Source organism: Ambystoma mexicanum, chromosome 11, assembly GCF_040938575.1.
Source record: "Ambystoma mexicanum isolate Mex_15411 chromosome 11, UKY_AmexF1_1, whole genome shotgun sequence".
NCBI classification, from domain to species: Eukaryota; Metazoa; Chordata; class Amphibia; order Caudata; family Ambystomatidae; genus Ambystoma; species Ambystoma mexicanum.
The window spans coordinates 90,735,418-90,750,818 of NC_090934.1; the positions used below are offsets into that span (position 1 = coordinate 90,735,418).

Genomic DNA, 15,401 nt, shown 5'->3' on the forward strand with positions numbered 1-15,401 from the left:
CCGGTTGGGCATCCTTCACGCCTTCAGTCCTGCACTCTGGTGATGGGACTAGAGCTCTGGTCGTCCTGCTTCTGGAAGGTACTTGTGAGACTCCTAGAGCTTCTGGCCGGATTGCAGACGTTGCACTCGACTAGGGTTTTGTCAAACCCTGTCATTCAGTTCTTGCAGCAGCAAAGCAGTACAGCCAATCGGGGAAGATGGTCCAGTGGATTTAGTCTGTTAGTTGGTCCCACTAACCCAACGGAAGTAGTAGTCCCTTCCGGAGCTTCTGTCAAATTGAAAAAGGAGTTTCATAACAGCAGCAGGGCTTCACCGAGCAATTCAAAGGTCCAGGAGTATGCAGCAACCTTCGTTCACGGTTTCTTCGTTTGGTTTTTCTACCATCGATAGACTCTGCCTCTAGTCCTAGCCTTTTTCAGCAGGTTTCTCACAGCCTAGGCTGTCACACAGTAGGGTGGCTGTCCTGAGAGGACAGCCAGCCAATCATGACTGGTTGCATTCATGCACTCCTAGAGACAAAGGAACCTCCCTCAAATCTTGACTTTCCAGGCACTGGAGCCAAAGCTAAAACAAACTGGCACAAACCTGACAACGCGCAGTAAATCCCAAGCAAGAACTCACAAACCGAAAATGGCACAAAAAGATGACCACCAGGGCCATTTTGACAGAAATGGTCAACCATGGGTGCTGTGCTGCAGCGGAGGATTCAGCCCGTGGTAGAAAAGCACAATGGTAGAAAAATTAAACCACTGCCAACAGCCATTTAAGTAGTGAGGGTAACAAAAGAACTTTTACATGACAATGTAGTTTAAGGGGTCCTGTGGGAGACTACAGCTGTCTTGTCAGAATTTATCTGGCATAAGTGTCACCATACAAAAAGTAGATGCTTACACAGTTTGTCAGACTACAAAAATAGTCCACGCATAATCCAAATCAGGTCAAAACACATGAGGGAGCAAAAGGTATCACTCACTCCAGGGTTCAAATTTAAAAGTCCTAAAATACCTTGCGGTCTCTAAGGTTGAAGGGAATTAGCACAGAAATGGGAATTCTCCCTAACAGGCTTAAACCACAGTTGCATATCATACATTTTTTGCCTTCAAGTCTTGGTTGCCCGGTTGTTCTGGCCTATTATTTTGCCCTTTGCTATGCCAACAGTTTTTTAGGCTTTGTTTTCAGTAGTCCATTTCTGAAACTCGATGCATGTTTATGCTGCAATACCCAAAAGCAATTTTGTAGTGTTTCAGTATGCCGGATTTCCTTTTCACTTTTGTCATTGTTTATTTATACAGCACTTATACACAGGTGGAGTGCTGCAAAGCACTTCAATGCAGGAAGGGAACAAGAGAATACAGTAATACTCTTACATCCTGTCCCCATACCGCACGGGTGTCCCTTCCAAGGGACGGTAGACAGAACCTTTTTCACCAGAAAAAACCTTTCCCTTAAAATTTAGAGGTGCGCATGGGTCTGGGCCCTGGGCGCATGTGTTGCCCTGACTCCACCCTCCCGCGCCACACCTCCGTCGCCTTTTCCGAGTCGATGGGAATGGGCCGAATTCACCAGCGCTCCTGGGTTTGGCTTCGGCCAAGTAATTCCATGCTCTGATATTTCTGTCTTTTTAGTCTTTTTATCATACAGGTACTCTGTCCTCAGGCGTCGCGCTCCTGCCCGGCGCATGTCGACTTCCACAGGTGTCCATCCTGCAACAGGCTCTTCCCAACTTCAGACCCCCATGCCCTCTGCCTACGTTGCCTTGGCCCTGACCACGGTTGGCAAGCTTATACAGCGTGCAACGCCCCCTCATCAAGGCCTTTTGAAGAACAGGCTAGCCAGGTGGAGGGAGCTCCAGAGGACCTGAAGGACTTCGTCAAACATCGTTCCAGGCCCAATGTGTAGGGCCTCTGTTCTCATCGCACCCCGTGAGGGAGACTCGTTCGGAGGAACCGCCCAGGTTCTACTAACCGCACGTGTACTGAGGCCTCCCCGGCTACTGGCCTACAGGTAGAGGGATCCTCGGATCTTCCAAGTGACAGTGTTGAGGGACCGGAAGGTTCTTGTACCAGGTCCTCAACCGATTGGCCACACCCTAGTATCAGCAATATGTCCGAGTGGGGGGGGCACTTCAACGCAGCTCTAACAGCCCCCAGGCCGAGGGTCTTGCGCCTACCAGGCCTCGGCCTGAGGAGCAGGGTAGGCCTCATGATCCACACTAGTCCTGGAGAAGGCTGAGCCAAGCGAGCTGAGCAAAACGACGCAGGCACGTGGAAGGCAGCTTGACCAGATGGCTGCCGTGCCAGACTTCAGCACCTGGCCGACGCCGCACCAGGAATGGGAATTTGGCGAATGAGTCAATGTGGGACTGGTGTCAACCAGGTACGTGGCCTACAGCCTATCCTCCATTTGCACAGGGCAGGTTCCCGCTACGTCCATATGGGCAGGGTATGCAGCGCCTCCAGCAGCTGTCCGCTACTCGGTCTATCCCCTACCAGCCCTCCAGCCTGTGAGGACAGGTTCTTTGAGAGGTTCCTCGGACTCATGAAGTCCCCTCGGATGGGGGTGATCCTCGTGGATGTCATCAGGGAGGTGCTCCCAGCAATTCTTCCAGCACATCAGACTCCTCCCCCGACGCAGCCTTTGCCACTGGCTCTGGCCCCCCAACCGATTCCTCGGGCGTTCCGTACCAGCCTCCGGTCCCAGTACCCCAGCCTCTGGCCCCAGTACCCCAGCCTCCGGCTCCCACCACTCCTCCACCAGGGCAGGATCCTCCTGGCCCCCTGGCAGAGACGGACGATGAGGAGGACCCAGACACGCCATCGTCAGCCAAGGCCTTCAATGAACGTCTTGCAGGGCTGACTGAGTACCTGGGCCTCCCTCAACACGAGGTCGAGCATCCAGCTGAAACGGGAATTCCACTGCTGACCGATGTAGTAACTCTGGCCAAGAAGGGTTGGCTCAAGCCCAACTCTGGTGTCCAGCCGGTAATTCGACGCCTGGAAGCCAAGTACAGGCAGATTGAGGGGGATACACTCTTGCTATCGGCCCATCCACAGCCACACTCCTCGGTGATCACTGCAACATCACTATACTCCAAGCCTGAGTCGTCCTCAGCCTCCTCCTCTCCGCCTCTGCAGTGCTGCTAGGCAAGGAGAAGCTCTTGGAGGCGTATGGGAAGAAACTCTATTCCAACGGTCCTTGCATCTTCAAGCCAACGCTGATGCCTTGCTGGCGGCCGCTAACCAGCGGTTGTGGTGGGAAATTGCGGATTTCCTCCCAGAGCTTCCTACACAGAGCCAATCGCGTTTCAAGGTGGGACTGGCTGAGGCAAAGCTGGTGGCACAGGACATCATGGAGTCCACCGTGGCCCACATTGACACCTCTGGCTGGGCCATCTGCATCGCCACGGACATAAGAACAGCCTGGCTCTGCAACTAAAGTGAACCTGGACCTCCAGGAACGCATGTTAGACCTGCTTTTCAAGGGGAGTGACCTCTTCCACTCCACCACGGACGAGGAGCTGGACAAAAAGAAAAACTCTCAAACGGCCAAGTCTTTATCCATCCTGACAAAGACCACGCCCAAATCGTACACCCAGTCACAGCAGCGCTCTGACAACGGGGATACATACGGAGGGTTCCGTGGCTTCCAAGAACGGAGGTCCAGGCAGCTGGACCGCTCACGGACTCCACGCAAGCAACATAAGGGGGACGTGGGTGGGGGAGGGGTTAAGGGCTTTTTCCAGTCCCCATCCTCTGCAACAGCCTCTGATGGAAAAAAGGCATGACACGCCCCTCCGGGTCCACGTGTCTCCAGTGGGGGGCAGGCTTGCTCTCATGCACATTTCTGGCGCCAGAATTTTGCGGACCCCTGGATCCTCTACGCAGTATCCACGGGGTACCGCCTACCCATAACCAGCCTCTCCACCCTCCTCCCCACCACTCCCTCAAGTTGGGATAGCAACTCTTCTGGCCGAGATCAGATCGCTCGTAGAGCCTGGCCGTGGAGGATGTCTCAGCCTCCCAGCGAGGCTCTGGCTTCTACTCCAGGATTTTTGCCATTCAGAAAAAGAACCAGCCAGGCCTGAGAGTTGTGCTGGACCTTTCCACCCTCAACCTCTCCTTACCGCTATAAAAATTCAAGATGGTTATGCCAGCTTTTATAGGTATCACTACATATTATCCCCACCAAAAATATCACAGTATATATGGTCATCTGGAATGGCCATAGGCAATATTTTTGGGGGTGATATTTTTGGGGATTTTTGGGAGCGGGGCTTGGAGGGGTATCCCTCCGCTCCTTTGAAAATGAGTTGTGGAGGTGTCCCCTGCAGGTCCCATGCCTTAATATCGCCGCAAAAATATCGCTATATTTTTGCGGGGATATTAACACATGGAACCCTTTTATAGCGGAGACATTGTGCAAGGAAGACTGGATGTGCTCCCTGGATCTGTATGATGTCTATCTACACGTCCCGATATGGCAGCCTCAACCTTCTTTCCTATAGTTCAGATCATGGGCTACTATTTCCAATACAAGGTCCTTCCTTTTGGCCTCGACTCTGCCCCCAGGGTCTTTACCTGACTCGTACTGTGGCTGCCCTCCTCCGGGCACAGGGCCTCCACATCTACCCATGCCTCGACGACTGGCTTGTCAGGGCTACATCGCTGGAAGCGGTTCGCCACACTTCCCAGGCTCTTATGAACACACTGCATGACCTGGGCTTTTTCGCTCAATCTCAAGAAGTCGCAGCTATAACCCATGCAGACTCATCTGCGACATGTGCTACGAGAAGGTAGTTTCCGTCGGAAGACGAGATCGCAGCCATCAAGAGGGCCATTACTCACTTTCTCAGCAGAGAGGTGACCTCAGCCTTGTGGTACCAGCACCTCCTGGGTCTCTTGGCAGCGGTCCTATTAGCCGTGCCCCACACGAGACTAAGGATGAGGATACAGCTGCAATTCGCTGCATCATGGAACCAGGAACGGGGCTCTCAATCCGAGATGATCGTTTCTCCATCTCTCCACCAGGACCTCACATGTTGGTCCATGGACGGCAACCGACGGACGGGCAAGCCCTTCCGGCCTCCAACCCCACATGTCACCATCACCACGGACTCCTTTCTCGAGGGATGGGGAGCCACGGTGGACCATCTCTTGGTCCACAGCACCTGGACCAGACACAGCAGGAGTACCACATCAATTGATTGGAGCTGCTAGCCATCTGGCTAGCACTCTGAGCATTCTTCCCACTTATCATGGGCAAAGTTGTCCTCATCCAGACAGGTTACTCGAGTGGCAGCTAAACGACCTCGTTACTCAGGAGATATTCAGCGGATGGGGTCTTCCCCAGGTGGATCTCTTTGCCACCTGGCACAACAAGAAGTGCCCTCAGTTCGCCTCCTGGCAGGGACAGGGCCCCGGCTCCCTGGGCGACCCATTTTGGATTCAGTGGAACGGCATGACCGCTTGCGCCTTTAAGCCCACTCTGCTGAGTCAGAGTGGTTTGCAAGATCAAGGAGTCTCGCCAGCTCCACATCAATCTAATAGCTCCATGGTGGCCAGCCAGGCCATGGTTCTCGGAGCTGCTCAGCCCCTGGAGATGCCACTGATTAACCTTCCGACGGGCCAGCACATCTTCTGGTGCAGCATCCACCCCACGCCACAGAAGCCAGCCCTCACAGCGTGGTTACTGAACAGGTGACTCTAAGGCACCTCAGCCTCTCCCAGGCTAATCTGGAGATCATAGAGGGCGCAAAGAGCAAGGCTACCAGGTCCCAGTATAAAAGTAAATGGATCAGGTTCTGCCACTGGGCAGCGTCCAAGGAAATCGACCCCATGGCATGTACTCTGGACGACATGCTCTCCTTCTCTGTGCACTTCGCCCACTCAGGCGTGCAGGTGGACACCTGCCGCACTTAACTTGCAGCCATCGGGGCATACAGGAACTCTGAGGGGGGGTCTTCTCTAATCCGATTGGCAAGAAACATTTGTGTGGGATCTGAACATGGTCTTGGGCGCACAAACCATTCGGGCCAATGGCATTCGTGGACATCCAGCTGATCACCATTAAGACGGCCTTACCTCGGCTTGCAGAGTCAGCGAAATCCAGGCGCTGATCGCCCGAGAACCATATACTAACTTTCACAGGGAAAAAGTAGTCCTGCGGACACGCCCAACATTTCTGCTTAAGGTGCAGTCTGTTTTCCATTTAAACGAGGGAATAGTCCTTCCTACGATTTTTGCCAATCCTAAGGATGAGGCAGAGAGTTCTGCATTGCCTGGATGTCAGGCGTGCTCTGACGCGACCAAGGGCTTCCGCAGATCAGATGCCCCATTTGTTACTTTTGGAGGTGCAAGACCAGGCTATCGGGCCTCGAAGGCCTCCATATCCCGCTGGATGGTCTCGGCCATCAAAGAAGCCTACGAGGATCAGCACAAGCCTTTTCCGGCAAACATGCATGCCCACGCATTCACGGCCTTGGCACGTCTTAAGCAAGGCGGCCACATGGGCCACTCCCTCAGCTTTCTGCAAACATTACTGTTTGGGTGCTGGCTCTAGATCTGATGCGGCTTTCGGACTGGCGGTTTTCAGGAACCTATTTGCTTAAGGAGGTTCTCCTCTCGACCCTGGGGCTACATTCAGTTGTAATCGCCCATGCAGTGTAGAGGAAAGGGGACGGGACGTAAGAGTAATTAGAAGTTAATCACTGTAGGGACCAACAAATTTACTCCTTAGTCCCCTTTCCTCCATACATCCCACCATCCTCCCCACTAATTATACTGATGTCATTAGGCAATGTTAATCTATTGTCGACGTATCTATGGGGACTGAGGTCTGGCGCTGGAGGGCGGAGTCAGGGCACCGCATGTTCCCAGGGCTGCACCCCTGTGTACCTCTAAATTTAAAAGGGAAGGAGTTTTTTTGTGGTGAAAAAGGTTGTCTCCTGTCCCTTGGAAGGGACTCCCGTGTAGTATGGAGGAAAAGGGACTATGGACTAAGAGTACTTTGGTCACTACGGTGTAACTTATAATTTCTTAAGCCTTGAAGTTTCCTAATGATCTAAACAGTAAAACAAGCATACTAGGCCTGACGGCAATTCTCCTAGTGCATGACATGTTAGTTTCGACACAGCTATGTAGGGAGTGAACAGAAAAAGGGTGGTGGTGGGGTCAGGGAAAGCACAGGACAGACTAAGTTATTAATCCTAGTACATTTAGATAATGCATGTGTACAGAGGTTTGAGGAAGAGGGAAACAAAAGCATCCAGTCCAACAGGGCCCTGGGTTAAGTGCAGAGAGGTTGCCTCGCTCGGAGCGTGAGCAGGAAGTGCAGGGATGCTGAAAATAGTGCAGTGGCCTGGAGGCAAGTGCAAAGACAGGCAGGGAGCCTGGGACCTGTAAGGCTCTTAAGGTGAACCAGGCAACCAGTCTGCAAAAAACTGAGCAGAGTTGGGGAGGAGGTGGCGTAGGAGGAAGGACGAAGGAGGATGGAGGGTGGGGAAAAAAGAAGAGGTTAACAGAGTAGAGGGAGAGAGAAGGAAGAGAAGAGTAAGGTCTTGAGGAGTTTCCAGAACTTACGGTGCGCCGGCTCAAGACGGAGAGGCAGTTCCAGCAGGAGGCACTTGCAGAGGATAAACATCTACTCCCAAATCTGTTTGTGAAAGCAGCTCACCCGCAGAGTTGGAGGACTAGAGTATTTAGGAAAAGCGTTGTAGGTAGTGAAGGCCCCAACCCTAGAAAGCCTTGTGGATTATGCTGAGGGTCTTGAACTTGATCATTGCAGCCACGGGGAGCCAAAAGAGGGATTTCAGCACCAGAGAGATGCGGTCCCTGGGGTTGAGCCCAAGGAGAAGTCTTGCGGTTCTGTTCTGGAGGAGTTGTAGAGGATGGAGATTTAAAGTAGGATGGTTGAGAAAGAGGCTGTTGCAATAGTTCAGCCTAGAGAGAACCAGGGCTCTGAAGGTGGTTATCCTCTGGGGGAAAGTGAGAAAAGGTAGAATACCTCTGAGAAGGTGCAGTTGGTAGTGGGACTTTTTGTAGATGTCCGAGATGTGCAAAGAGAACGAGTGTGGAGTCGAAGATGACTCCCAAGAGTAATTACCTCATTTGTAGGTGAGAACGCTGGGCCAGGGGAGGCCAATCTTGTGAACTAATGTAGTAGTTTTGTCCAAAAATAAATGACGACACTAAAATGTCGCTTACCCATTAAATCCTCATTGAAAGTGCAACTAGCTTGCAACAAACGGGCCTAACCATGAGCTGGCAATTGGGCCCTGGAATCCGGTTCTTTATACACCAGGGAATTAGTTGTACAGCTGCACTTTTTCACTGTGACCATATCCTAATGTTTGTAACCACAAGGAGTTACCATCACACTTGCTACACAGCTGAGTCACCTGGGCCACCACCCTTGTGTGCAACAACTGGAAGTTTGCAACCTTAGGCTCTCAGAGGTTTTGGACTAAATCTTCCATCAGCTCTAGCTGTCAGTCAATGGTGAGAAATCACACGAGTTCCACTCCAAACATCTGGTGAGCCACAGATCTCTGGCATAAACCGCTCCTAATGTTGTGTGAAATTCTAAAGCATGCTCTTCCTCGCCCTTTTCAGCGGAGGTGAAGCGGGTCGGTGACACCTTGCTCGGGATGGCAACCCAGTGTGTTCAGGTGAAGAATGTGGTGAAGACATCGCCACAGACCCTTTCCAACCTCTGCCTCAAAATCAACGCCAAACTAGGGGGCATAAACAACGTCCTGGTACCACATCAGCGGTAAGAGACTGTTCAAAATATTCACTGCAATAGACACAAAATATTTGTACTTGGACTGGGCTGTTATCATTAAAAATAAACCTGTGAGGAATGCTCTCCGTTATTTTGTAATGCTGTCCTCCGATATTCTCTTTACAGCTTTTTGTAGAACATTTTCCATAGAAATAGCCGATTTCTCTAAAAACCAGGTCCTATTTGTTTTTTAACTTGATTAACTAAGATGTATAAAAAAATAATTAATTGTTGGCTCCGTGCAAAAAGGAGCTCAAGCAGTGTAGCCAATAGATTCTCTTGTGAGGTATAGGCAAGGAAATGTACTTCGCTTCATGCTCACTCCCCTCCTAGCATACACCTACCCCACCTTCATTGAACATTCCTATTGATGCCCCAATTCCCTCAGCATCTATCATTGGGATGTTGAGTTCCTTGTGTGAATCAGTGCAGAATTTAAGACTATTGTGGTACTCTTGTTAAATGCTACATTTTCAATTTTCTAAGCCTTTTCTATTTTGTAACTGCACAGACCCACTGTGTTCCAGCAGCCAGTAATCTTCCTGGGAGCAGATGTCACGCACCCCCCTGCAGGCGATGGCAAGAAACCCTCAATCGCTGCCGTAGTGGGAAGCATGGACGGTCACCCGAGTCGGTACTGTGCTACAGTGCGTGTGCAGACCTCTCGCCAGGACACTGCCCAGGAACTCCTTTACAGCCAGGAGGTCATCCAAGACCTAACGAACATGGTGCGAGAACTGCTTATACAGTTTTACAAGTCTACTCGCTTTAAACCCACACGGATAATTTACTACCGAGGAGGTGTGTCCGAGGGACAGATGAAACAGGTACTGTGGATCACATTGCATTATGCAGAATACCGCATTTTGGGTTACTTTTCAGCCACAAGGCATTTTTCAGAATGACTAAAAAGCATTGCTTCTAGGTCCTCTAACCCGTGATACCATAAAAAAATTTCACAAACTGCAATTCTGTGAAACCAGACTTATGCTTCTTTTTAGGTTATTCTAGCAGCACAAGCCCTACTGTTTCTACCTTTCACTACCATTCCACAGTCCATTAGCAATTAAATCCTTTGTTCCTAGAACATGTTATAAGAACTGTGGATATAGGTTTTTAATAAATGTCTTAATGGGCTGGTTTGTCGAAGAGATCGCTCTGGCATCCTTGGGTTATTGTTGGGGAGAATGTACTTCTTAGTGCTTAATGCCTCCCACCTTGGAAACCCCACCCCTTTTTCTCACACACGTGTTTTGACCTAATTTGGATGATGTGTTTCCGAGGAGTCTGACAAACTCCATAGGCCTCTACTTTTTGTATCCAAGTGCCACACTTGGAGAGCATTGTGAACATTAGCCTGCGTCTCATCTAGATATGATTGTAAATGTTAGCCATTGCCACATTTAGATAGAATTGTGAATGCTTGCTTTGCATCTAGACAGGATTTTGAAGGTGGGCTTGTTATGGAGATCTCTTCACCTTAGAGACCCCCAGCAACTTTGTTGGGTTTTGAGGACTTGATTTCTTTTTACCTGGGGAGAGTGTGAGCCTTTTTTCCCCACTCTCATGTATTTTGATGTGTGTTTTACTCTTGTGTTCTTTGATTATGGAGTTTTAAGATAACTCCATAGACATCTTTTCATGTGTTACACAGCACCCTCAGTGAAGTGACACAGGGATGTCTTTTTAGACTGCCCAAAGGTTTAAATACCTTCTCTGGGGTAAACTGTTTCCCAAAGAATGTAAGGTTAAATTGACTTTAATAGTATTTTTAAATTCCTAGACCCAGCACACACTATATTCCTATAGTGCTGGAGGGGTTACCTAGTATACCCTGTGTCTAGAAACTCATGTAGCAGTGGAATGTTACCCTTTTCTATCAAAATGGCTGGTGGCAGTGGTTTTACAACAAACTACCATGATTTTTCCCCGACGGTGAACACCGGTAGCTAAAAATCGCGGGAGCCATGTTTTTCAAGATGGCGCCTTAAGCCCCTTTGTTTAAACAGGTCCTGGTCTTCTTTTTTCACCATTTGTTTTTGGAAAGGTCCTTCTAGTGTTTCTGTGCGCCAAACCAGGTTTGGTCCCTTTGTTTCTATGCCTTTGGCGGGCATCAGGACTGAAGACCGCCTCTGGCGCCTGAGTGTCTGGGGTGGGCAGGAAGTGAGGGAGGTGCCCGAAACTCCCTGTGATTAGTCTCCTAGGAGACCCAAATGCACTCTTGCGTGATTGGCTGACTGTCCGGCTAGGCTGGAATGAAAGGGAGAAAACTGTTTAAAAGGCGAGTCTCCAGGACTGGAAGGCAGTCTGCCACTGCAACGAAAGAACCGAAGACGAGCTGGAAGAGGACGGCTGCTACAACTCCTGGACCATTGGTTTGCCCGGTGAAGCCCTGCTGCAGGTCCGAATTGCCAAATTCCATTCGACAGAGAAGCTCCTTCAAGGACGTCCTCTTCCTTTGAGTTGGTGGCACCAATTAACTCGTAAGACACCTGGATACCATTCTCAAGGCTGGTTAGGATTAACCAGGGAGAGGGACACCAGTTTGTGTTCTTGAATCTACAGCTACTGGAACTGAAGAGACTCCATGTTTGCTTTCTTCAATGATCCCGAGTCCCCGGATGTCCTCCCTCTTGTTCCCACGACTGAGGCTCAGGAACAGCGAGATCTGCAGGACCTGCCAGGAACCACGACTTCAGCAGCATTTGTTTCTTCATACAAAAGGTACTGTGCCAACCCGATTCAGAGAACACCACACTCGCGGTGAAAGTTCGTGAAACTTTCCCAACATGCAGGCCTAATCAACTTGTAACCAGACACATGATTTTTTTTCCGCCTAAACTACTTCTGAGAACTTTCGCAAAGACTTTACCGTTTGATACCAGAACTGCTCTTTCCATCCAGAACACTAGCCCATTGACTTTGGCCTGGCCTATTGACTTGAATTGAACTCTTCTGGTAAACTGAAACTATTTGCAATGTCTAAAAAGTATATATGATCTATTTTACTTATCTTGTGCCTTTTGCTCCTTTCTAAGTAACTGAACTGCCATTTGGCTCATATTTCAGGGGAGCTCAAACCGTCTCAATCTTAGAATTTTGTATTGAAGTGTATTGGGTTATAATATTAGCCTTATAGTGAAATGTTTTCCAAATGTTTGTGTAATAAATGACAAAGTGTTTTTACCAAGAAACCTTGAGTAGAAGTGTTTCTTGAACTACTGTAATTGAAAGTCCTCTGTGTAACTAGGAAAAAAGAGGTTTGTTGCTCCCGGCTATCTTGTTCGGAGTTTGTGAAATAAATATTTGTAACACTCTGGTTAGTACGAATTAGTTTGTTTATTGTTGTTTTTCTTGGGTGATTTTTTTCATAAATACATGCGTTTTTGAGAAACTATTTGGAACTTGACGAGCAAGTTTTGGTCAGCCGCCACGTGTTTCGACCCTACGGTCGTTCTCAAGGCTGAACAATATTCAATGGTGCCCAGTGTTGAGTAATTCGTGACAATTTAGTGACATGTTACATTATATTCAACAGTGGTGTTAAGGTGATGTGCAATCATAGTGACAGGTAATGACATGACATCAAAAAACATTGATGTGTCGGTATAAAGAAAGTTTGCAATTGGAAGAGAAGAAAAAGTACTGATGGTAATATAGATTGAGGTAATTGCCTCTTAGCAAAATAAGGTTGCTGTGTGCCCTCAGTGGGGTTCTGTAGTAATAAACTGTCCTTAAGGCAGTCCTGGCTCCTGTTGGGCCCTAGGGGGAATAAAGATGGGAGTTGGAACTTGCATGTGGGCATTGCCCCAATTGATCCCCCCCCCAAGTTCAAGGGTCACAAGACACCTTAAACTTAAGAAATTCTTTGCTACCAAGACATCGGTATATAAACCACCGGAAACACCTAAACCAAGCCTACTCGCCATGGGGGATGTTGAAGACATTCATCTCCTCAGCACACTTGCTGAAAACAACAAAAGCAAGCAAGAATGCTTACAAGAACTGGGCATTCAGAATATAGCAATGACAATTCCGGAACTAAAAACCAAATCGAGATTCACGCCTCAACTCTTTGCAGAAAATTATATCGACACTTTTCACCAAGCAGTAACCATGGAGCTACACAAATTGGAAGACCAACGGACCCATGAAACGGAGATCAAGGGCAACCTAACTAAGGAAGAACAGACCATACTTAAAAACCTACGAGAGGAAACAAACATTATAATTAAGGAAGCAGACAAAGGTGGAAATATAGTAATAATGGACAAATCGGATTACCTCAAAATGGCACTCAACCACCTGGAAACACCCAGCAACTGTCAAATTGGACAACAACCCACAGGCGAAGATTCTGAAAACACCAGGAACTGCTAACCAATTACAAAACAGCAGGGCTGATAACAGATGAGGAATACAACTACCTTAGGACAGACCAGCCTATTTTGCCAACCATCTATTTTCTGCCAAAGGTCCACAAAGCTTTTAACGCCATTCCAGAGGGCAGACCAATCCTGAGCGGAATAGGAGGAATAACGGAGACATTAGCCAGGTACATCAATAATGTTATACAGCCACTGGTCACAAAAATACCAAGCTACCTGAGAGACACAATGCATACCTTGGAGATCCTTGCCAATATCAAATGGGAACCGCATTTCCTAATGGCTACGCTTGACGTCAAGGCCCTGTACACATCAATTGACCATGAATTGGCCAGAACTAGCATGGGAGTTCTTCTCAAACACGAGTCAGCCTCACACCTAGACCAGGTGGAAATGACTAAAGCCTTCCTTAAATTCTCTCTCAAGAACAATATATTCATATTCAATGGAGAATATTTCAAGCAGACCAAGGGGATCGCAATGGGAGCCAGCTATGCTCCTGCGCTAGCAAACTGCTTTATGCACTCCAATGAACTCAAACATGCAATGAAAGAAGACAAATTCACCAGGCTCATTGTCAATTGGGCCAGATTCATAGATGATATCATCTTAATTTGGAAAGGAACTAAAGATGAACTTAATGAATACATGGGCTACTATCTCAACACCAATGACTTTGGTATTGAATTAACTAGCCACATTAGCAATGTTCAAATTGACTTCCTGGACCTCAAGATTAAGATAGAAGAGAACAAAATCACTACCAGAACCTACCGCAAACCAACGGAAGTAAATTCCACCCTGCATGCACACAGTTGCCACAGAAAGTGTCATTCGCAACATGCCGAAAGGAGAATACATTCGGGCAAGAAGGAACTGTAACACAGATGAATCTTTCACAGAAGAATGCAACCTGCTGGATCAAAGATTCAGAAGTCGGGGCTATTCCCATGTAAACTTGGCAGAAGCAAGAAAACAAGCCTGTCAACTAGAAAGATCAACATTACTCTCACCCAAACCCAGGAGACAGGATGACAATCCCACGATCAGATTCGTAACAAGATACAACAAAGACAGCTATGCACTCCAAAATATTTTGAGAAAGCACTGGGGACTACTCATGGATGAACACATCAAGCCGCAACTAGAAACATATCCCAGCATGTCATACAGCAGAGCACCAACCCTAAGGACCTTACTGAGCCCCTCCTTTCTTGCAGACAAACACATCACGGCACAGGACTGGCTCAGTAAACTGACACCAATTGGTTTCACGAAATGCGGGACATGCTCAATTTGCAAGCATGCAACCCAGACCAAATGTGCCAAATTCTCAGGCTGCCCAATCTTCAACATCACTGAGCACATCAACTGTAGAAGCAAATTTGTGATATATGCAATTATCTGTGTTTGCAATAAAATATACATAGGCAGCACCATCCGTGAGACACGCTTCAGGATTAGAGAGCACATGAATAGTATATATTCCCAAGACCCCAAACTGCCGTCGGCAAACCACTGGCAGAAGAATCACCAAATGGAGAACAAGAGTGACGTAAGGTTCATCGGGCTAAAGACGGTCCAGCTGGGCCCAAGAGGAGGAGACCGAATCCAAAAATTGAGACAAGCACGTTTAATTTGCCATTTCAGATGTGTGAAAAATGGCCTTAATAAAGACCATGATTTAAATTTCTTCCTGTAAACCTCCTCTGCTCTCTTTCCTCCTATCCCTTTACCCCCATAGGGACTCATGACCTTTGGTTTTTGGGTAGACACGGCCCAACAAGAGACCATGCCACACACACACCTTTTATTCAAAATTACTGACCCAACTATGGGCATGATGCAAGTGATGCCACTTACACGCACCCATGTCAACTGACTCACTTCACCAAGGGGAATTCACCCCATGTATGGCCCAAACCATCATACTCATTATGATACTAACACACTTCACACCCTTGACCCTCAGACTACCTCAACACCTAACCGCATCATTAACTCTATTTCCCCAGCGATCCCCTATCTTCCAAACAGCCCACTGGCTAGGGCCCACCAGCCCCTGCATCTAATTCTAAGTCAAGAGCTTTACTCTGTGAGTGTCTTGCACTGATCTGCGGCGCGTGCGCAGTCGCGTACTGCGACGCGCATGCGCCAGGACCAGCGCTAAGACACTACACCATCGCGCATGCGCGATCCAAGACTAACGTGAGTCAACAGAAAACTAACAGC

At 48.5% G+C, this 15,401-nt stretch overlaps 1 protein-coding gene across 3 annotated transcripts in view; it reads left to right on the forward strand.

Annotated features, from left to right (window-relative positions):
• The window catches only part of LOC138503097 (protein argonaute-4), a 324,615-nt gene that overhangs the window by 237,338 nt on the left and 71,876 nt on the right, over nucleotides 1–15,401 (forward strand). For all 3 annotated transcript variants that reach the window (XM_069622601.1, XM_069622603.1, XM_069622602.1), the window contains exons 13-14: nucleotides 8,610–8,769; nucleotides 9,293–9,608. In XM_069622601.1, the coding sequence (XP_069478702.1) occupies nucleotides 8,610–8,769; nucleotides 9,293–9,608 (476 nt within the window). The remainder of the gene's footprint in view (nucleotides 1–8,609; nucleotides 8,770–9,292; nucleotides 9,609–15,401) is intronic.